We start from the raw sequence: 23,469 nt of genomic DNA, 5'->3' as shown, positions 1-23,469 counted from the left end.
CCGCGGTGAGCTTTGCATGGTCGGGTCGTCGGGAATCGTGGCTCGTTCGTCACTCTGCTGCTGAGAGGCCACACCAATAAATTGGCTCGAGCGCTCAGGACCCAGGGATGAACCGCTTGCTTTGCCACTCGTCACATCGGAACTCAATGTCATCAGTTGCAAGAATCTGGGAAAACGAGAACAGGGCAAGCCTTCGCTCGAAATAGCAAAATCTCTATACTTGCCTGGAAATTCGTGCCCCTGACCACTGCACCTCAACACCTATGACGAAGGCGGATTTGAAGTTTGTTGTTGGCGAGCACGGTGATGTCAGTCACGGTATCTGTGGAAGAACTACTGATATTGCTTGCAGCATCTTTGAATTCTTCTTCATCCCAATAGCTCTCCTCGACTTCAACCGGTAGCTTCTTCTGGGTTTGGAATCGATACCGCCTCTTCTACGTCTAGCTTGATGATCAAATATTTGTTGCTCTTGTTTGTTGCAGCCGGGAAACCGCGGGCGTCGCACACGTCGATGAACGTTATATCTCGACTTCTGGATATAATCTTCGTTGCCGGGTCATATACACAATAGCCTTTCGTGTCTTTATCGAATCCGTCTAGACGACATTCGAGGGCCTTTGCATCCCACTTACGCCACTCACTTCGGTTACGGGACATTAACCATCATCTTTGCTCCAAAGATCCGAATGTTGGACAAAATCCGGCTTCTTTCCGCTCCAACGCTCTTCGGGTGTCATCCAATGACCGTGGGTCGGCGATCGTACATCGCCATCGAAACTGCTTCTGCGGGGTGTAGTCATTCGTTAGCTGATGCCGGATACCTAACTTCTCCAAGTAGTTCTCGATTTTTTTGTTTGTATACTCCAGCCCGTTGTCGGTTCGATGCATCTTCGCATTTCCTTCGTAGGAAGTATACTATCATGGAGCGTGAATTGTCGTCCTAGCGACGGTACCTTCATCGGACCGCAAATATACGAGTGAACCAAAGCCAGCAATTGCTTTGCTCCGGAGCCTTCTTGCCAAATAATAGTCGGGATTGTTTCACTTTGGCGCACACGCTATTTGAAATTAAATTTTATGCCACTCACCAGACCGCTCGCTAGCTTTTTCAGATTCACCTCGCTGAGGTGGCCCATCCGCATATGCCAGACGTCCATGAAATCATCCGATGGACAAGCCAACACTTTGTCGCTCGTGTTGTTCCAGCTTGAATAGTCCGTTTCCGTGGCACCCAGTAGCCACCAGGTCACAGGTTGAGTTTAACACCTTGCAGCCAGCGTTGTCGAACATCATAGTGTAACCTTTACTTACGATTTAGTTGACGGAGAGGAGGTTCACGAACAGCTGTGGAATGTAGCTGACATCGCTCACGGAAATTTCGCTTTCTTGATCCTTGCAAACGGACTTGAGTGCTTGAGTGCGGTTCCTGTTCACTCAATCGTCATAGCAGCCTTGTTCGCGACATCACATTCTGCAACATAGCCTTGCTTCGTGTCATGTGAGTCGTGGCCCCAGAATCGAAGTACCAGTCAGCATCACAGGTGGATTCGAAAGTAGACAAGCCGATGCAGAAAGCGCTTCTGCAGTCCTTTATAATGTGCCCGAAGTTTTGACACTTCTTACATTTCGGTATGGACCGATGCACGAGTTCACGAATTTGACGTTTGAGCGGTGCCGAATTCACTGTTTTCCATGACCACATAAATAACACGGCACCGCTAAAACGTCAAATAATGAACATGTACATAGGTCCATTTTCGATTATGTGGATTGCTTCGATTGATTTCCATGGTTTTGGTTGCTGTAGTTGCCGTGATTGGGGTTGCCATGATTACGTTTACCCTTCGACAAAAACGCCGTATCCGACGATGGAATTTGCATCTTTTGAAGCAGCTTCGTTTCCATAGAGCTTAGTGACATTTGAACACACGTAGACTAGCATACGCTCGTCATACACAGTTTGTCTTTGTTTTCCTCAAAGAAACTTGCACACGCTTTCCAGACTCATCAAAATGCATATGGGAATATTACCCAATTTGCAAAAAATATACCCGGGTTCTGGGTGTTTTGACGTTAACTACGTCTTACGGCAATATACTGGGTGTCAATTGAAAATCTAAAATTTTGCGACCGTCACGAAATTATGAAAGATTTTGAACGCTAATAACTCAGTCATTTATCTATAGATTTTAAAAATTTTCCCACCAATCGGTCGGAAATGTATACAGCAATTTTCTCGAATGAAGAAAACTATTGAATATCGACAATAAACTATTGAAAATTTGGAAAATTTCGACCCCTTTCTTACGCAACCAATCACGTGCAAGCAGTTTTCCACACTTCTTTTGCGTTCCGCTTCGCACTATAAAACCAGACCGATTCCTGCTTCTTCGCTCATTCTTCTTTTTGCCGTCAGACCAGGTCCGTCACACTCGGGCTCAGATTGGGTACCACTTCTAGTACTACATTTGGTCCCTCGGTAGTGCAAAAGGTACCCAAGTTTGACAGATCGCAGTACACTTTTCACGGCATTCTAGATTACCTTATGAGCCATAAAATTTTGGGCAACTGCAAGGGACATGGAGGTCTTTGATTTGTCTTTGGTCAGACTGTGAACATGGTCGGCGAGCAAGTCTCGAGTGCCTTTCGCATTCTCAGCTCAGTTTTCAATGGAACGCGAATGGAACAACAACACGCCGCCACGACTGAAGCCGCTTGTTGAAGCGCACATCGTCATCGCCACCGCAAACCTCATCGGGCGAGGAGGATTTCTACCAGTGCGCCGTCAAAATGGGTCCGTGTTACGCAAATTCAACATTTCAATCGGCCCTTTCCAGAGCCAACAAATGTGTTTTAAAGAGTTGATTGTGTAATATTCCTTAATTTTTTCGAGATGGCTGAAGAAAATCGACCAAAGCCGCTTGTTGAAGCGCACATCGTCATCAGCACCGAAAATCTCACCGGGCGAGGAGGATTGCAACCAGTGCGCCGTCAAAATGTGTCCGTGTTACGCAAATTCAACAATTCAATCGGCCCTTTTCAGAGCCAATAAATGTGTTTTAAAGAGTTATTTGTGTAATATTCCCTAACGTGTTTACCACATACTTGCTATAATTTCTTAATTCATCTCATAGCAGCATACAATAATTGATTTATTACGAATAATTGACAATACGGCAATTTGAGGATGTTTCCGAGGACGCTGCTGCTGTGCCGTTGGGATGCAATATATTTTCTATTGTTAAAGAATGATTCAAATATTACGTAACGCAAAATTTGCCAGCTTTGGTTCCCCTTCTTTCCCCACGTAATGAAAGTTGTTAAATTTTGACGTTAACTACGTCTTACGGCAATATACTGGGTGTCCATTGAAAATCTATAATGTTGCGACCGTTACGATATTTAGTTTGAACTAAAGGAAGGCTGCAACTATGACAATCGACTTAAATTCAAATGCAGAAAATCACTTGGCGTAGTTAACGTCATGCGGTCGTGTCTTGTACACAACCCCCACTGATTTTTCGAGACAGAGTGCATATTGTTTTCCTCTAAGGTTCACAAATACATCTACACTAGGGCACCCATACCATTGAGCGTGAAAACCACTATAGGGGACTGCACGCCGCGGTTGCTAAGGTAAAAATTTCTAAGTGTTTGACGTTTCGTGGCCTTGTTGTTTACGGTTCGGACTTAGAAAATTTCTGTCCGCGTTGGTGAAGCAACTTAGCTATGCAACGCTTCCTGAGATGAGATTTTCAAACGCGTGGGCACATCCACGTGTTTAATGATGTTGATCGGTCTCTATCAGGACAAATGTACATGACATTAATACGGGCAAAGTTCCGCTACTAATCATTCGAACCACTGGTTGGAATTACCAAAATATTGGAAGCATCCACGCATTGTGCGTGGATAATTATAGAGAAGTGAGGTGCAATTTACATGTTCACTATCGACAGGGTCAAACACGGTGTAAACGGTAAACTATCCACTACAATATCTCAGTTGATAAGTGTTTTAAGAGGACCGATTGTAATTGTATGCAATAATGGCTGAGAACCTTCCACAAAATTTTCCCATCTCCAGCTAGTTCCGTGTAAGTCAGTTATTATTATTGGGGACGGATTCGACCATTTAGATGGGTACTGTCTTCGGGAGAGTTGTACAGGACAGTGCTCGCTTCCTTTCAGAATATGTCATGGTAAAAAAAATCCATAATTATCTGGATCATGTTGATGCTGACGAGATGTAGCCCATCTACGAGACAATGGGTGGTATGAATAGAAAAGCGTTGAACCTTACTACATGTAGCATCTACTCAAACACGAAATCCACAAAGTTTACTACACTTTTGGTGTGAATAAAAAGCCTTTCGAACATGCAGTACTGATGCTGCATGTAAAGAAAAATCCATTCAGAGTGACGCTTGAAATTAATACAATCATTCATATGAAGGAAATGCATGGAATCTAATCGATAACGCGACAATTTGCACAAGTTCATGAAGGTGCTGTAGTTTGACGAGATTTGTAGTGTAATTTTGGGATTAGTATTCGTATTCTCTTTATTGCGTCGCCGGTGATTTCCAGGGCTATGATCATCGGCCTATATTTCTCCGGCAGACTGCAAAGGGAAACAATCCATTCCTCCGAAATGTTTAATCCGATTCCATTGAGTTCGAAATTATCTGATTTACGTACCGGGTATCCCCGATGAACACTTTTCAATCTGTACCCCGCTAATTTGCACATCGTTCAGATTAAAAATGGTTCAAACGTCATTTACCTCAAGGAACGGAGTAAAGCGAAATGGAACGCTGTGGAACGGAACGCAGAACCAAAACAAAACATTAAAAGAGGTAACCAGAAACACGACTCTAGGGTGACTAGAAGTTCAAATTAAAAATGAACCCCGATGGTTTGCATGAGGTACCGTTCAAATTAGCGGGGGTGCACTGTATTCGGATATCAACGAACTGCTCATCAGATCGGCTTTCACCAGCTTGTGAAGTAGACCGATCCACCTGGTTAGGCCGGAATTTTCAAACGCCCGCTCCAGGTTTTGCCACACTTCCTGTACCATTTTTACCTCCTCGACGGTTCGAGGAGGAGACCTACCTTGGCTCTCGCTTTCCGGTCCTTCGCAGGTTCCACGGCTTCGTATGTTCCATCTTCTTTCAGCACTGACTTGACGGATCCCCGGAGATCTTCTAGCTCGAGATACGGTTGAACGGCAAATTTTCTCGTCCAGATTATTGCTCAAATCCTGGCAGACTTGAAATTCCTTGCACAGAACTGCCGCTTCCGAATCAAGTTCAGATACTTTTCGAATCAAGTTCAGATTCCGTTCGAATCTGTTCCAGATTCTGTTGAAATCTTTTCCATATTCTGATCGAATCTGTTTAAGATTCTGTTCGAATCTCTTTCAGATTCTGTTCGAATAAGGTTCAGATTCTTTTTCAATCTTTTCGAATCTATCTCAGATTCTGTTCGAATCTGTTCCAGATTCTGTTCGAATCTGTTCCAGATTCTTGTGGAATCTGTTCCAGATTCTTGTCGAATCTGTTTCATATTCTGTTCGAATCTTTTCCAGATTCTGCTCGAATCTGTTCCATATAATGTTTGAATCTGTTCGAGATAATGTTAGAATCTTGTTCAGATTCTGTTTGAATCAGGTTCAGATTCTGTTCCAAATTCTGTTCGAATCTGTTTCAGATTTTTTTGAATCTGTTCCAGAGTCTGTTTGAATCTGTTCTAGATTCTGTTACAGATTCTTTTTGAATCTGTTCCAGATTCTGTTCGAATCTGTTCCAGATTCTGTTCGAATCTGTCTCAGATTCCGTTCGAATCTGTCTCAGATTCTGTTCGAATCTGTCTCAGATTCTGTTCGAATCTGTCTCAGATTCTGTTCGAATCTGTCTCAGATTCTGTTCGAATCTGTCTCAGATTCTGTTCGAATCTGTCTCAGATTCTGTTCGAATCTGTCTCAGATTCTGTTCGAATCTGTCTCAGATTCTGTTCGAATCTGTCTCAGATTCTGTTCGAATTGATCTCAGCTTGTGTTAAAATCTGTCTCAGATTATGTCCGAATTTGTCTCAGATTCTGTTCGAATCTGTCTCAGGTTTTGTTCGAATCTGTCTCAGATTCTGTTCGAATCTGTCTCAGATTCTGTTTGAATCTGTTTCAGATTCTGCTCGAACCTGTTCGAATCTGGTTCAGTTTCTGGTCAAATCTGTGCCAGATTCTGTTCGAATCTGTTCTAGATTCTATTCAAATCTTTCTCAGATTCTGTTCGACTCTGTCTCAGATTCTGTTCGAATCTGTTCCAGTTTCTGTTCAAATCTGTCTCAGATTTTGTTCGAGTCTGTCTCAGATTTTGTTCGAAGCTGTCTCAGATTCTGTGTCAATCTGTCTCAGATTCTGTGTGAATCTGTCTCAGATTCTGTTCGAAACTGTTCCAGATTCTGCCTTGAATTTGATTCAGATTTTGTTCGAATCTGGTTCAGATCCTGTTCGAATCTAATTCACATTCTGTTCGAATCCATTTTAGACTCTGCTTGAATCTATTATAGATTCTGTTCGATTATTTTCCAGATTATGCTCAAATCTGTTTCAGATCCTGTTCGAATCTGTTTAAATGCTTAAATCTCTTCCAGATTCCTGGGTTTATTCTACGAGAGGCGTGAGGTGGGGATTGTCGGTCTCGTAAAGCGAGGTGACAATTCTCGATTCGAGTGAAGTGACTTTCCATTTGATTTACACGGTGAGTCACTTCACTCGAGTCGAGAATTGTCACCTCGCTATACGAGACCGGCAATCCTCACCTCACGCCAATCGTAGAATAAGCTCATCTGTTCGAATCTGTTTCCGATTCTGTTCGAATCTGTCTCAGATTCTGTTCGAATCTGTCTCAGATTCTGATCGAATTTGTCTCAGCTTGTGTTCAAATCTGTCTCAGAATCTTCGGATCTATCTCAAATTATGTTCGAATCCGTCTCAAATTCTGTTCGAATCTGTCCTTGATTATGTTCGAATCTGTCTCAGCTTGTGTTTAAATCTGTCTCAGATTCTTCGGATCTGTCTCAAATTATGTTCGAATCCGTCTCAAATTCTGTTCGAATCTGTCTCAGATTCTGTTCGAATCTGTCTCAGATTCTGTTCGAATCTGTTTCAGATTCTGTTCGAATCTGTCTAAGATTTTGTTCGAATCTGTCTCAGATTCTGTTTGAATCTGTCTTAGATTATTGTGCTTATTCTGCGCGGCGTGTGAGTCGCTCTCACCTCGAGTGACGTGAGACGACTAATCAAATGGGAGCGAGTCGACAATTATCACCTCATTCGACTCGTCTCACCTCATACGCCGCGCAGAATAAACACATATGTTCGAATCTATCTCAAATTATGTTCGAATCTGACTCAAATTCGGTTCGAATCTGTCTAAGATTCTGTTCGAATCTGTCTCAGATTTTGTTCGAATCTGTCTCAAATTCTGTTCGATTCTGTCTCAGATTCTGTTTGAATCTGTTCCAGATTTTGTTCGAATCTGTTCCAGATTTTATTCGAACCTGTCTCAGATCTGTTCAAATCCGTTCCAGATTCTGTCCAAATATGTACCAGATTCTGTTCGAATCTGGTTCACATTCTGTTCGAATCCATTTTAGATTCTATATGAATCTGTTCCAGATTCTGTTCGATTCTTTTCCAGATTATGTTCAAATCTGTTTCAGATTCTGTCCGAGAATCTGTTTCAGATTATTCTGTTCGAATCTGTTCCACATTCTTCTTTGAATCTGGTTTATATTCTGTTCGAATCTGGTTCAGATTATGCCTAAAACTGTTCCAAACTGTTTTAGATACTGCTCAAATCTGTTTTATATTCTACTCGAATATGTTCCAGATTCTGCTCGAATAAGTTCCAGGTTCTGCTCGATTTAGTTTCAGATTCTGCTAAAATATGGTAGGAATTTCTTTTTGTTCTACTAAACAGATTTTCCCGTACTCATCGTATGCTCTCTTATAACGCTCTATTTGTCGAAAATGTCGCTTAGATATCGTTTTTTTTTTCTTTGAATGTGAATTGTACGAAACATTTTGCTCTACTGTTTCACTGTGATCATAACCGTTTTTGTTTTCTAATTCTACCCGACACTGCGCACAAATGGTTGTTCTTTTCTACTCGATCCTACTCGATCATTGAAGGCATTTTTTCCTCGTTCAATGTATTAACTTGTGTGTGTGTGTGTTTTGCATTTTCATAAGTGTTTTGCGAATGATTTCGTTCCCTTCTGACGACATTTGAAGTCTCTAATAATTGGCGTTTCGTTCCTCTACAACGCACTCGCGCATAATGCATGTTTGGTTTACCTCTCTAGTAGAAAGTTTACAGCGTTTAACACAAACAAAAAAAAAACTATAACATATCTTACATTTACCCTAGTAAAATCTCACGTTACACGGCCAATAAAATGCTTGGAAATTGCTACACGCTAAATCCCGATGAAGAACAAAGACGCACGCCAACTAAGCAATCATTTCCCTTCGGTTGTTCCGTCAATGACTCTTTCACAATTTTTGTACGTTTTCCTTAGATTAGTTTAAGAGTGTTTCAGTTTTCGATTTTTTGTTTTTGGTTAAAATATAAACAGTTAAATTCCTTAGCGGGTATTGATTGGAAGCATCAGACAAAGTGCTCTGGAGAAGCATAGATTACAGACGAGATACTGATTCTTAAGTTGTACAAACACTTAACGAATAATTTCACTCTACGTCACACCGTTTTTTTTTTGGTTAGAGTTTGGAACTAGTTTGAGGTTTCGCACGTCAAACTAAAAGCATCGATTGCGGTGTTTAAAGAACAGCTAGTGCAGAACGTTTCGGATTCGAATATTGCTTATGGAACAGGAAACACGGGTTTGGGGTCGTTGCGAATTTGAGCAGTCTACTGAGTTTTGTGTCCAACAATGTGACTAAATATATATATATCTCCTTAAAAGTAACAAAGAAACAGTTGTTTATAGTGGCTTTGAAGGGACAACCTAACCTAAAAGTTGCAGTTCAGCAAAAGACAGATGTTTGGTAGAAGACGGAAGCGATCTACTTCTTGTCGGACTCTCTGTCGGAACCGGCCGAGGAGCCTCGCCTTCCGCCATTCTTCTTCTGATCGTCGCTGTCCTCGTCCGAGTAGTCCTCATCGTGCGTGTGGGTCACCGAGCGGGGCGTTTCCGGCCGGGTATGCGGCACCGAGACGTTTCCGCTCACCGAGAGCAAATTGAGCTCCTTTTCGGTGATGGCCTGGAAATAGAGATGAAGAAGTGGTTTTGAGTAGGGTTCTTTGCTGCGGATGTTAGTTGCAGGTTTCAACGTCTGAAAAGAGAATGAAACAGAAATTGGAGAAGAAAGGGATGATTAAGTGATTTTTTTTACAAGAAAAGGGCCAAATTGCTAATGTAATGTACCTACAGCTACAAAGGCATGCCTGTTAAGAAAAATATAAATGACAAATATAAATCTGAAACAGAATCTGAATAAGAGTCGAACAAAATTTGAATCAAATTTTAATTTAAAACAGATTTGAGCAGAACCTTATACAAAATCTTCTCCTGTTCCAGAGTCCTGAAACATAATCGAGCAGAATCTGAAAAATTTCGACTAGAATACAGATATTCGAACAGACTCTGAAACTGATTGTTAAATTATTTGTGATACATTCGAACATAATGTGGAACAGAATCTATTCAAAATTTAAAGAGATTCGAACAGAATCTGAAACATATTCAAACAAAATTTGAAACAGATTTGAGCAGAATTTGAAACACATTCAAACAGTATCTAAAATAGATTTGAACATGATCCAGAATAGATTTGAAACATTATACAGAATCATACAGAATTTAATACAGATTACAGACGAATCTTAACCGAGAAGAAATCTAAAACAGATTCGAACAGAATCTGAAACAGTTCGATGCTTCAGACAAATATATCGAATATCAAATTGAAGCAGCCTCTAGTCCAGGCTCTTTGATTTCAGTGAGGAAACAAAGAGTGCCGCCTGTCATGGAATTTGATTTACTTTTTTCCCATTACAAGTAATCGTTATGAAAAAGAGAATCCAATCTGGAATTTTTCCTGAAAGGGCTTTTTCAAGATTATTATTTAGTTCACTTTAACAAGAGCGCTTAGAATAATATTGGAGCTTTAGAAAAAGTAAGACTTATTTTCGGTGTCCGTGGTACATAGTAACATTTCCAGAAACATGAAGGAAATTTACAAAACCCCACTCAGTGCAGTCGGTGCCAAAAGTGAGGTCATGATACCAAACATTGTCGCATGGATGCTGAATGCATGATTTGTTTTCACGCTAAGTTCGTCTGTCCTGTGAAGGATGATACCCCAAAGTTTGTATGTGCAAATGGCGGTGGCCATCATAAGTCTCACTTTTGGAATTGCCCTTCGCGCAAACAAATCGTCGAGGCTCGTACCAAGCATATGAACGGCAACGTTTTTCGTTGCCCGGAATTCCCAATGCAAAATCTCCAACACTTCTCATTTTTCAGTTAACGATCGCTTGCTTAAGGTGAAACATCTTGGAATCAAAAGATGGCCGTCACAATGGCCGACTTGTGTCCCTACTCACTGGAGAAATAGTAGGCAAACGTTCCTGATTTTCTTATTTTAAGCTTTCTGCTAGTGCACAAAGTGAAAAAAAAGTACACTGTTGTTGGATGATTCGAATCATATCTTCGATATCCTATATAAGATATATCTTTACAAACAAAGCTCGATATTGACAATGCTCTTGAAACTTTCAGCAGAAGACGTCCAATGCGAAAACCCGAAGCGCTATGCAGGCATCGAAGTCAGCGAAAACTACTACTAAGAAAAAGAGTTCTGGACAACCAAAGTCGGTGCAGGATTCAACTTCCAGGGACCTCCGTGCAGATCCTAAATCTGCTGGCGGTGAAAATCCGACGGATCTGGATGCTTTGATCTCCGGTATCAATGCACTATGGTCCAGGAATCAGTTTTACGCGGAAAGATGCATTTTGAGCTTTAGAATGAAACATTAGACAAAAACGGTCTTCTACAAAGTTGTTTGTATTAGTTGAGCCCTTTGTTTGGTTTTATTGAAAATTAGGGTGGACCACATTTTCATAGAAATTGTGTAACTAACTTTCTTATTTGTAGAAATTATATTATACATGCTTCAGCAAAGTTGCAGACCATTCAATTTCAAGCAACTTTGCCAAAAAAAGTTTTTTTGTATCTCTTAAATTGACCGATTTAAAGCTTTTTTCCTACGGTGGCATAGGGTGGTCCGAAAAAAACTGGTTTTCTGGCTCTAGAGTTTTCAATTCACATTTCTCATCAAAGTAGTCTATGAAACACTTTTAGAGCTTTGAAAAATGCGTAATTTGGTGAGTGAAGAAACTCGCTATCTCCTTCCGTTTAGGAGTTATTGTTGTTTTTCTCTCAAAAACATGCCTACTTTGATTGTGAATATCTCTGATTGGGGCAAACATAAAAAAAATCTTTTGACGGCATTCAAAAGACAAAATAAAATTGTATATTATATCAAAAATATACAGATGTGTTATTTTTGTAACTCGAATAAAACGTCTTGAAAATCAATTATTTTTTATCACAAAAACTTTAATAACTTTTGAACTAAAATAGATATCAACAATCTTTTTGCATGAAAATTTGCGTTTTGTTAAGTTCTAAAAGTCGTTCATAGATGACTTTGACGAGAAAATAATATTAAAAAAACTAGCGTTTAAAAACTTATTTTTGTTGGACCACCCTGCGATGATTAGGAAAAAATGCTCTAGATTGGTCAAATTTTGAGCTACAGAAAAACTTTTTTTGGCAAAGTTGATCAAAATTTCAAGTTCTACCGCTTTGCCTAAGAGCATATACCAGTATTTTTGCAAATAAAAAAGTTGATTATATGATATGTGTGATATTGTGGGCCACCCTAGTTTCAAATGACACAGTATGTTAGCTTACATTTTTAGAAACAATTTTGTAGAAGATCATTTTTGTCTAAAATTTCATTTTCATGCCCAAAATGCAAAATAATAAAAAAATACATACTATGAAAATCTTCAAAATAGTTTTAGAGCCCTATCTTTCTTATTTCGGATTTCTCGTCAAAGCGGTCTATGAACGACTTGAAGAACTTAATAAAACGCAAATTTTCATGCAAAAATATTGATGATATCTATTTTAGTTAAAAAGTTATTAAAGTTTTTCTGCTTAAAATCCTTTGTTTTTCAAGGCATTTTATTAGAGTTACAAAAATAACACATCTGTAATTTTTTGATATAATATACAATTTTATTTTGTCTTTTGAATGCCGTCAAAAGATATTTTTTATGTTTGCCCCAATCAGAGATATTCACAATCAAAGTAGGCATGTTTTTGAGAGAAAAACAACAATAACTCCTAAACGGAAGGAGATAGCGAGTTTCTTCACTCACCAAATTACGCATTTTTCAAAGCTCTAAAAGTGTTTCATAGACTACTTTGATGAGAAATTTGAATTGAAAACTCTAGAGCCAGAAAACCAGTTTTGTTCGGACCACCCTATGTCACTGCAGGAAAAAAGCTCTAAATCGGTCAATTCAAGAGATACAAAAAAACTTTTTTTGGCAAAGTTGCTTGAAATTGAATGGTATACAACTTTGCTGAAGCATGTATAATATAATTTCTACAAATAAGAAAGTTAGTTACACAATTTCTATGAAAATGTGGTCCACCCTAATTTTCAATAAAACCAAACAAAGGGCTTAACTAATACAAACAACTTTGTAGAAGACCGTTTTTGTCTAATGTTTCATTCTGAAGCTCAAAATGCATCTTTCCGCGTAAAACTGATTCCTGGACCACTGTGCAATGGTAAAAGGTTTGACTTGACTACACGACTACACGTGGCCACAAGTCAAAAGTGAGTGAATTATAACAAAATCGTTTCGAAAATGTTGTATATATTATTTGATTTTTCAGGCTATGAATTTATTGGGATCGATCGCAGCGCAGTTGAGCAGGCTTTCACTATCTTGAAGAGGGACAACTAAGATAAGCTTATAATGTCATTTACTCTACCCAAACGTACATGGTAGCATGTAGAGAAAGAAGCAGGTTCAGTTGTGTTGTGGCTGAGACAGTGCTTGATGGGAATGTAGTTGAAATTGTCGAAGAGCCTTGGGAAACGTGTGATGTGTGACAGTTATGTCTCCCGTACACTGAAAACACTCGTTCTGGCTACGATTATTACCTTTTAAGGATTACGTAACGAACTTAGGAACTCGCAACTTGCAAAAGCAAATTATATTTGTACACTGTTTCTCAATAAAGGCTAAACTGACTTCACCGCTCCGATACCAGGAAAATTAAAAGCAAACAGACGTTGTTACGTCTTGACAAGTTGTTTTAAATCCCTGAAATCTAGTCTAGTAACCTTTGACACGGGGAGAAAATCGGGAATGAAAATCACATCGAGATAAGGAGAATATCGAGATATGGAGAGTGAAAACGTATGCAGAATGAAGGGACCGAAAAATCATCGACATAGGGAGAGATATCGCGATGTAGAACATCGAGCTCTGTAATATGAGTAAGAAAAATAAATATGGCAAATTTCAGTGGGCTGGTCACTTAGTGTAAATGTCGAAAAACAAGCTGTAAATAAATAATATTCAGCATTAAAAGATTAACTTTTATCGAACATAACATCAACAGTAAACTGAAAATTAGATTTTGAAATTCATTCCATTGAACTAAGCTTACTGGTTTAAGCCATATAAAAACATAGTTAAGCCATTCTGGTGAGTAAAGTCAGTTGTAAATATTTATAATTATAACAACTATAACAATTTTTTTTTTTTTTTGTATGGTATTCAGTTGGAGCTGCCTGACAGCTTAACTTGTCAAGGCTGAACCCACGGTCTGGCTTTTGCCAAGTTTCCCCTCTACCAGGACCAATACTCAGACGGACTAGGCAATGGCACCCACATGAACACTGTTTTTTATTAGTATTGTGACGTGGTAGTTTTTGAAAAGTACCCATATTCCCTTGCTTCTGAGAAAAGGAAGCATTGTGAAAATCAGCAGCTCCATCAGAATTTGTTTGAAATAGTAGTGTAGTAGTGTCATTACTAATACTGTTTAGTCGAAATGGTTTTGAATAATTTGTCATTCAAGCGCTATTCTGATTACTCCCCGAGCAAAGCTTGAGATCATATTGAAAACTAATTTTGATGTTGTGATGTCGCGGATTTTGATAACTCAGTTTGTTGTCATTTTGGTCGTTTTAACGGTTAAAATATCAAAACTGAGAGCAGAAAAATGTTCCCATGATATCAAATTGAAAACAGTTTCTTTTTGCTGTCAGTGAAAGCAAATTGAAAACAGTTTCTGCTATCATTGAGAGCAAATTGAGAACTCATTGAGATATACATATTTTTGATTGATGTTGAAATGTGGCTGCGACTAGATAAATGCTTTATTTTTATATTCTCATAGTATTTAAACATGTAGCACGAATAAATTTATAATTAAATAAAAAAGAAATATAAACAAAAATTTAAAATGATAGCAAAACGAAAACAAAATATGATATCGAATATTTCATTGATAAATTGATATCGAATTATGATATCAACTTGATGCTGAAAACAATATATGTTTTCAACTTGCTTTCATTTTGATGTTAGACTTTGCTCGGGTCCTGTCTTTTACGTTAGATTAGAGTCTTAAATGTCAATTGTCGTCAAGTTTTAACAAAATTAGACTGTTTAGTAGTAGTTCTAGTTAATTTAATTTGTTGTTGTTAAAAGTATTTATTGGTCATTACGTTCATATATCCTTGAAGAAAAAAGTCGCTTTCCTTGTCTGTTCAACAAATTTTCGAAACTAGCAAGTGTACCCTAATGATCGATCTCAGCGTCTTACTTTCCACAGTCATTTTATAGTGAATATTGAAAAGTAAAGTTACCTTAGGCTTCTATTCCACAGTCTCCTACATGATTCACTTTTCGGTGGCAAATGCAATGCTTCACAACGCCTACTTTCTACTTGTAAATTTTGCGAAAATGAAGCTGGAATTAGATTATTTATACCGCTGTTACAAAAGAGGTATTTCTTATAATGGCAATGTAAAAACCATATTAAAATAAGATTGTCGCCACTTATTTCTACTCAGTGAATCTACTAGTCATTTTCCTAAGAGTTCCTATGTATTCCCTACGTCGTATATGATAACGATGTATCTAGCTAGCTAATAGTAAGAGTGGCTACGGATCATTCTGGTTAGCAAAAGGCAAACTGAACGTCACCAATAGTATTAATGTCCACTTCGAATAGATTAATTATTTGAAATGGGCATCAATTCTATCAATGACGCAGAATGTCCGTTGGATCACATCCGAGATATTATTGCGTCTATGCCATATGAATTATGGCGCGGCTTTAAGCAAAAAGTGCCAAAATGTGATACCACCACTACAGGTTACGCCTTTGGTTTCCATCATATGGGCTAATGGATTATGCCCTCCCATCGCGGCAAGGTCGCATAACCAAGGGGAGGGAATCATAACAACTATAACAATTTATTACCATAAACAATCCAAAATGAGGATTCGATATATGATAACCATATATTTTATGGAATAATAAGTTGAAGTTAAGCACGTCTTCTCTTGTCTCCTTAGTTGGACGAAGTTTTCTAGGGAAACTAGGGTTCAGAATATGATTTACAGAATGATACTACAACAACGGTACTGGTCTAAAAACTGCTAATCTCAGCATAATATACTACTGGATTTTGATTTGAATTTATGTTCTTGTTATCAAAGATGTATCCTTCTTTTAATCATCAGATATTCTTTAAGGGTTAAATCAGCTAAAAAAACAACCGACGATAAAATCAGATGATGTCTACAAGTGTAACTTTTGAAAGAATAGCCGATAATTAAAAGAAAGCCAAATCTTTGTTGGAAATTGTTAATTGACAAGATGTCATAAAAGTAATTCAAGGATATACAAATTTACAAGATTACTCATCTGAAGTTACTGTCCAATTTTAATTTAGCAGCATAAACGAATCGTATTAATCACGACTTTAACTCCAACAGTACAACTCTAAAGAACAGGCTATAACTCAAAGAAGGATCAATCACTGATTACAATATTTACTTTTAGGGGCCTTCCTTAGCCGAGTGGTTAGAGTCCGCGGCTACAAAGCGAAGCCATGCTGAAGGTGTCTGGGTTCGCTTCCCGGTCGGTCCAGGATCTTTTCGCAATGGAAATTTCCTTGACTTCCCGGGGCATAGAGTATCATCGTACCTGCCACACGATATACGTATGCGAAATTGGCGCAAATTAGGCAAAGAATGCTCTCAGTTAATAACTGTGGAAGTGCTCATAAGAACACTGCTGAGAAGCAGGCTCTGTCCCAGTGCGGACCTAATGCCAAGAAGAAGAAGAAGAAGATATACTTTGCTATTGGATTAAATGGACCAATTAATGTGAAATATTTGCGAAAAAGGACGCAAAAGTTAACCTGAATTCCATTTCAGTTCAATAATCACGTGGTCCTCTTTCGCAAAGCGCACCTCTTTCGGAAGAATTATATGCCCATCCAAACACAACGCTTTCTATTTATAGAGTAAAGTGGGGTAAAAGTTCGAGTGGGCAAGAGTTTCTTTTCAAGATTTCTAACTCAATTCAAAACAAAACTTATAAATGGTCGGTGTTCAGACAGACTAAACCACGTATTTTTTTATGGTTTCAGGGAAACGTCTAGACGCGTCTCCCAGGCATTCGAAACATCAAAATATTAACACAATTTGCTATAATAATGGAACTTATCTATTTGATTATGCATCTGTATAAAAATAGCATCGGAAAAATCAGAATTGATGGAGTCCTAACCGTATCTTCAGAACGCCAAAATATCCTTTAATCCAGTCTTTCTGAACACCGACCAAATGTTGTGGTGATTCAAATGCTATTCAAGTAAGAGACTTTTACTCCAAGTATTCCCCAGAAAACCATTCCCCCGAAACCCATTCCCCAGAATTCCATTCCCTAGAATCTCATTCCCCAGAATGTACCATTCCCCAGAATTTCACTCCCCAGAATGAACCATTCCCCAGAATGGACCATTCCCCAGAAAATTATATACCGTAAAGTGCCCTAATTCAGCGCAGTGCCTAATTCCGTGCATTTCATACAAATTTTTTTATATATGGAAATACACATTAATATTTCAGCAACTTTTAATGCTATTCGAGGCAACTTTGACTAAGAATAAGTTTGAATCACAAATAAAAGCTAGGCTTAGATTACGACGAAGTCTATTCTACCGTAGTGCGGTACCTCATGGTGCTGGCGGTGAACACTGGAGGCGTATTTAAGCGAGCATTTTAAAATGAAGGATCTCGGAGAGGCCAAGTATTGCTTGGAATCTGAATCACGAGGAAGCGAAAGGAAGGAAAGCTGTGGCTCGACAAGGAATCGTATATCGAGGACATCATTCAACGTTTTGGGCAAATTGATGGGACTAATAAACCATGCAGAAGCCGAATACATGAAAAAATCCTATTCAAGGAAGCCATGGGATATCTGACTTTTGCAGCACAGGTGACCCGTCCGGATATTGTCTACGCGGTGAATGCTGTGAGCTAGTTAAGTGCCACTCCAGGACGACAGCATTGGGAAGCGGTCAAGAAGATAATTCGTTGCCTCAAAGGGAAAGGTCGACGAAAATGTTGGAGTATTCGAGTCGCGTATCTGCCAAACTGGTTGGCTTAAGCGATGCCGATTCGGGAGGAGAACCCGACAACAGGCTACGTGTTCACAGTATGGTGGAACCATATCGTGGAACGTGAAGAAGCAGCCCACCGTTGCCTTATAATCCTGTGAGGCGGAGTACCGTTTTGATTCATATTACGGACACTTAAGGACTCAGGGAAATATAACCCAGCATAGAGCATACAAAACAAATCATTCTGTATGATTCCTTAGCGCTATCGAGCGTCGGAAGCCCTTTACTTTCGAACGGTGGGTGAAGAATACGCTTCCACAACTTCAATAATTTTAAATAAATCAAAATGTGTGGCCTTTTCATGATTCTTATTCCGGACGCTTTCTCACTTTTGCCTCATATTCCGGACACTTTGAATCGAATTCCGGACAGCTCATGATAATCATTAATGGAACAGTCAAATCATCAATCGAAATCGTTAAACCACCAAAGAGACATCTAAGGTAGTTGGGCATTATAAATTTTCAAAGATATTTATGGAAAAAGTTTACTAAAACGAGCCTTGAAATTGAGAACTTTTGAACAGCAAAAATTGAAACATTTCGCGTGAAATGTTTCCCATACAAAGTAGAGTGTCCGGAATTTGAAGCTGTCCGTAATATGAATCAAAACGGTACATGGCTTTGTCTCGCACTATCCAAGCGGCAATGTGGTGGAACAACTTACGTTCGCAGCTGTTTGAAGAAAGTCCGGTACTGTGATCCGAGGGCAAATTTGATCAGGTCGGTACCAAATAGCATTTCCGTTCAAGGATGCTTAACCCTCCAATACCCAAATTTTTGTTTTCGATCTAAATATTATTTTTCGTTATCTAAAATCATTCTAAACACGGTTTGGGCAATGATTTATTTTTCTTCGTAAATTTATGAATTTGGTTTTTGATTTTTGTTATTTTTATTTTTGAACATCCCTATTCTTTTCAATTTTTTCTTGAAGCCTCTTCTGGTAACTGATTTTTGACAATAATAAAAATTTGAGTTTTTACTATACTTTTGCATATATGAATTTTTTATTTTTTTTCTGGAACATTTTTATTTTCCGTGTAATTAACGGAAAAACAGATTTGGAATCATTTCAATACCATCAGGCTCTTCTTCTGTGATAGGTTGATGGTAGAAAAATATAAGAGGTACGTTTTTTTATAATACACGTTAAATGAATCCCAGGCATTTGAAGGTTATATAAGAATACAATTTTTCAAACAATTTTCAATAATACAAAAAAGTTTCAAAAATCATAAAAAACATTTCTTATATGCGTGTTATGAGTCAAGGTTAAGGCCAAAAATAAAATCATTTTAATTTCCGAGCTACGAAAAAATACACAAAATTCCAAAGTGTACCCCGTCTAAAGGCGGGGTTGGGTTTTAGAGGGTTAATACTTCGTTGCCATCACAGACATTCCATGTTTTCTAGTTTATAGATGTCTAATGATGTTTTTAAACTATTTCGTTTTTATTAAAGCCAGTTTTGTATAGAAATATTCTAAGTTCTTGAAGGTGTTAGCAATACTGTTGGAAGTGTGGGTACTAATCAATCCGCTGGTGCTTATCGTGCATGTAAACTTTGAGTGTGAAAAATGTTATGTTAGCTTCAGTGTGAACTGCTGAACTCATTTCTGAAATTGTACAGCAGTACAAGAACAGTTTTTTGCTTGTAAAACCGTTTATTGTTGTATAACGTGCTTAGCTCAAGATAAATTGCATACATTTGGGCGTATTATACAGATTTACAAAGTTTAATATTGCAATAAAATAATGATATACATGAGTTGTAAAAATTTTGACATCATTTTCAGATTCAGGAGACCCGAATTCAGTAGGTAGGGTAATTTCACATTCTAAAATATGCATTATTATATAGTGATCAATTTCGCCCCAATGTGTCATTTTCAATTTTTGATATTCAAACAAATTTTATGAAATGTTAAATTTTATTTCATAAAAAAAAACGATTGCATAAACTGATAGAGATTAATAAAGAACTGATTTTACCGAAACAAATTTTAAAATTTTCGAATTCCAAAGGAAATCATGACAAAAAGTTGTGAAAAAGTGATCAATTTGATTACCTTCCTGGCACTGCAGAATATAGTTGTTTTTGAGAATACACATCAATATTCGCAGTTATTTACCAAAAAGTGTCGATTTCAATAGAAATTCCAAACCATGTCCACCCCACAGATGTGGATCAGTGGGAGAGGAGGATCCATATTATGGATCAAATCGACTCATATTATGGATCAAAACACTATTACAGAAATTTATCTGCGAGGGAAACGAATGATGTGTTAGTGAAAGCATACATTTTGGCGTTTCTTTCGGAATTGTCTTATCTTTGATTCATAACTGTGGTATAAGTTTCAATGCCCCACAGTTATGAATCAACGCTTTTGGGAAGACGGTTGACATTTTATTTCCTACGAATGGAAAAAATATACTTAAGCATATTATGATTGATTGTGATGCTGTACAGAATTATGGTTCACGTAGGTAAAATGTGTTCTGTGAAATTGCACCTGTATTTGATGAGATATTCCCGTTTTAATCCAACTCTGATCCATATCTGTGTGCTATCCATAACTGTGCGGTGACTGTAGCCATAGTACAAAACAAACCGAAAGAAAGCAGTTCAAATGCACGCTGATAAAATTTAACTTAAACTTTATGATACTTCTCGTGACGATAATCTCGTCACAGATCACAGATTATTGCTTTAAGCCTGATTTGCTGCTGAACAGGAATCGCTAAAGAATTTTCTCGACGATTCCTTGCAGAAATTTTCTACAGCGACTACCGTTTGAACTGACAGTTCTCTTCAACTGCGTACTGCGATCAGAAAAAAGCGCTTCCTTGATCGATTCCTTGCAGGAATTTCTCATGCATCAAGATAGGCCAAGAAATTACTTGTCAGCAGCGAATCCGGCTTTAAGCGAAGTATGCACTTCAACAGAAAAGTAATCGCCTATCTCGTTGCGTGGGAAATTTCTTGCAAGAAATGCTCAAGAAAAGCATTTTTCTTTGATCGCAGTACGCAGTTGAAAACAAATGTCATTTCAAATGGGGCACACTGTAGAAAATTTCTTGACCATTTCTTGAGCAGAAATTTTTACTTTTCTTGAGCGGAACAGCATACCTAGCTTTAGGTAGAAAATTATAAGTGTGCGTAAGAACTGACTGAAGCCGAATGCAAGGCTTACTACACTCAAATAGCACTAGCAAACTGAGCGTTGCTACGAAAGAAAAAAAAATGCAAAACAAGCGTTAAAGTAATGAGAACCATGAGCAAGTTCTTAATTTTACTATTCCAATGACAATTGAGCTATCAAGAACGCTTTTTATTTGCGTTTTGGTCCCTCTCAATCCAACCGCATCGATAGCCGAGCGGTAAGCGTTCGCGCTTGACAATCGCAAGATCCACGGTTCGATTCTAGCTGGCTGCAAGTTTTTAACCATAATATAGTATTTTTTACTGTCGAAACGGTGCCATGGTTAAATTAAATGCACAAAAAATTTGAAATAAATGCAAATTTAGTCTGCACAAATCAAGTGGCGTATTGTATTTAATTTAACCCTCTAATATAGTATTTTCAACTGCAACGCTGTTCTCAGTGTAGGGTTCGAAACGAGTACGAAAACACCAGTAGGGGAATTAAGGGCATAATGGACACGTTAAGCAAATGTTCGTTTTTAGACAATAAAATGGCAATGTTTTTAATTTACCCCCGGCTAGTTTTCAAGTTTGATGTTAGTACGACGTGTTTCATTCATTCATGGTATTAAAAATCACATCATATGTCTGAAAAGCGAGATAGAAAAATGGATTTACCAAGGCTGGTAAAAAAGTATAGGCCTCTGCTCTGTTTTGATTTTGTATGGGATTTTACGTTTACTGGCCTTGTTGTTACACAATTTATGGAAGAGTGAAAGAGAGAGTTTGAGTTTTGTGCAGAGCCCTATCAGGGCGAAATGAACACTTGCGTGAAAGTTAGTGATTTCAATATATTAAATGACTGTCAATCGTTCCGATAAGTAAAAGGACTCTCATTTCTCGCATAACTTCTGATCTCGCCCTAAAAGCCATTGGTAACCATGTGTGTAGCTCTTTGTTTCTGAGCATTTGAATGGATTTTCATGTTATTTCTCAGCGCTATGGGGAAGAAAGGATCATTATCTACCTGTCCGTGATGTTGGTTTGGATGCTTATTCTTTCATTTGCTCAGAAACAACGAGCTACACACGTGGCTACCAATGGCTTTTAGGGCGTTATCTCAGAGTATGCGAGATTTAATCATATTACCTAAAAAGAACTTTTCTGAATTCGTTAAATACTTTGTTCAAAAATTAAATTCTTTCAAGGCCTTGGTTATATGCCAATTTGGAACTGAGGACCCTATTTTATAAGTCGAGTCGATCAAAAACGACTCGACTGGAGTCACTGTCGATCAAAAATTTTGCTCGGCTTGGCTCTGTCACTCGAGTTTATCGACAGTTGTCACTCTATGTGACTGGATTACTATGGGAGTCGACGGATGACATCTGAAATATGCATGCTTACTTTGATCGACAATGACTTCAGATGAGTCACGTGAATTCGCTCGAATTACAAAATAGACCCCTGAAACAAACCTAAAATCCAATTTCAAAGGACAATTGAAACAAAATATAAACTATTATACCGTCAAACATTTCAAATGCAATACAGAATTCATGCAGTGTATAAACTTTTGATGAAGTATGCATATTCTCAGATATTGAGGGGGTGTCCATTTCGCCCCGTGTGTTCATTATGTCCCTAATCCCCCAACCCAACGTGTTTGACGTTCGTTTGGGAAGACTTCTGAATAAAAAAATCGAATAGGATGTGAACCGTTTCACCAATAATTCGTTTAACTTTTAGTTAAAATTTTACATTTATATAGGGTAAGTGATCCATTAGTTGTGGGTGTTCCTATAGTTGCGGTAGTGCAATTTCCATTGATTTGATTGAATTAGCTGCAGATCCGACACCGGCAATCGATGTATTGTCTTATTGATACACGAAATAGCTGAAAACATCGTTCAAATTGCTTAAAAATTCATGAAAAACCACTAAAACTGCTGAAATTTTTCGCGCTTGTACTAATAGTTGCGCTAAAGTGTTCCTATAATGGAGGATCCCATAAGAAAACAACGGATACCGCAACTAAAGGAACACAAATTAAAATTTTACCTCAACTAAAGGAACAGTGTACCAATAGTGGAGGTATTATTTTTCACTGACATCTCGATGGTTACTGCGATGAAATCATTTTTCTCATCAAATAAATGGGCGTTACTTCCCGTTACAACAATAATATGTACATTCATTGCGCTACTTGAATTTTGAGGGGTTGAATGAAGTTAAACCGTGCTTAATACCTTCACTATTGGAACATTTACCCTAGTTATTTTCTCCTCAAATGGTTGAATTGATCTTCGCGATCGACCCATTTGAGCTTCGACAGTCGAGTAGTTATTTCAGAACAAAGTTGACAGATGGTTAGTTATTCTCAAATTCACGGGAAAAGAAAATAACTTTCGAACTGCCAAGTTTAACCGTGCTCCAGAGCAGGGTTATTTCTAACGTGAGGGGAAATAACTATCAAGCTCTCAAATT

General features: G+C 38.2%; 1 protein-coding gene across 3 annotated transcripts in view; it reads right to left on the bottom strand.

The window, feature by feature from the left end:
* Positions 1-8,131: 8,131 nt before the first annotated feature.
* The window catches only part of LOC5567111 (cytosolic purine 5'-nucleotidase), a 200,609-nt gene continuing 185,271 nt past the window's right edge, over positions 8,132-23,469 (bottom strand). For all 3 annotated transcript variants that reach the window (XM_021839127.1, XM_021839125.1, XM_021839126.1), the window contains one exon: positions 8,132-9,294. In XM_021839127.1, the coding sequence (XP_021694819.1) occupies positions 9,097-9,294 (198 nt within the window). In that variant the 3' untranslated portion in view covers positions 8,132-9,096. The remainder of the gene's footprint in view (positions 9,295-23,469) is intronic.

Source organism: Aedes aegypti, chromosome 1 (assembly GCF_002204515.2).
Source record: "Aedes aegypti strain LVP_AGWG chromosome 1, AaegL5.0 Primary Assembly, whole genome shotgun sequence".
Taxonomy (NCBI): Eukaryota; Metazoa; Arthropoda; class Insecta; order Diptera; family Culicidae; genus Aedes; species Aedes aegypti.
This window is presented reverse-complemented; position numbering and strand designations above follow the sequence as displayed.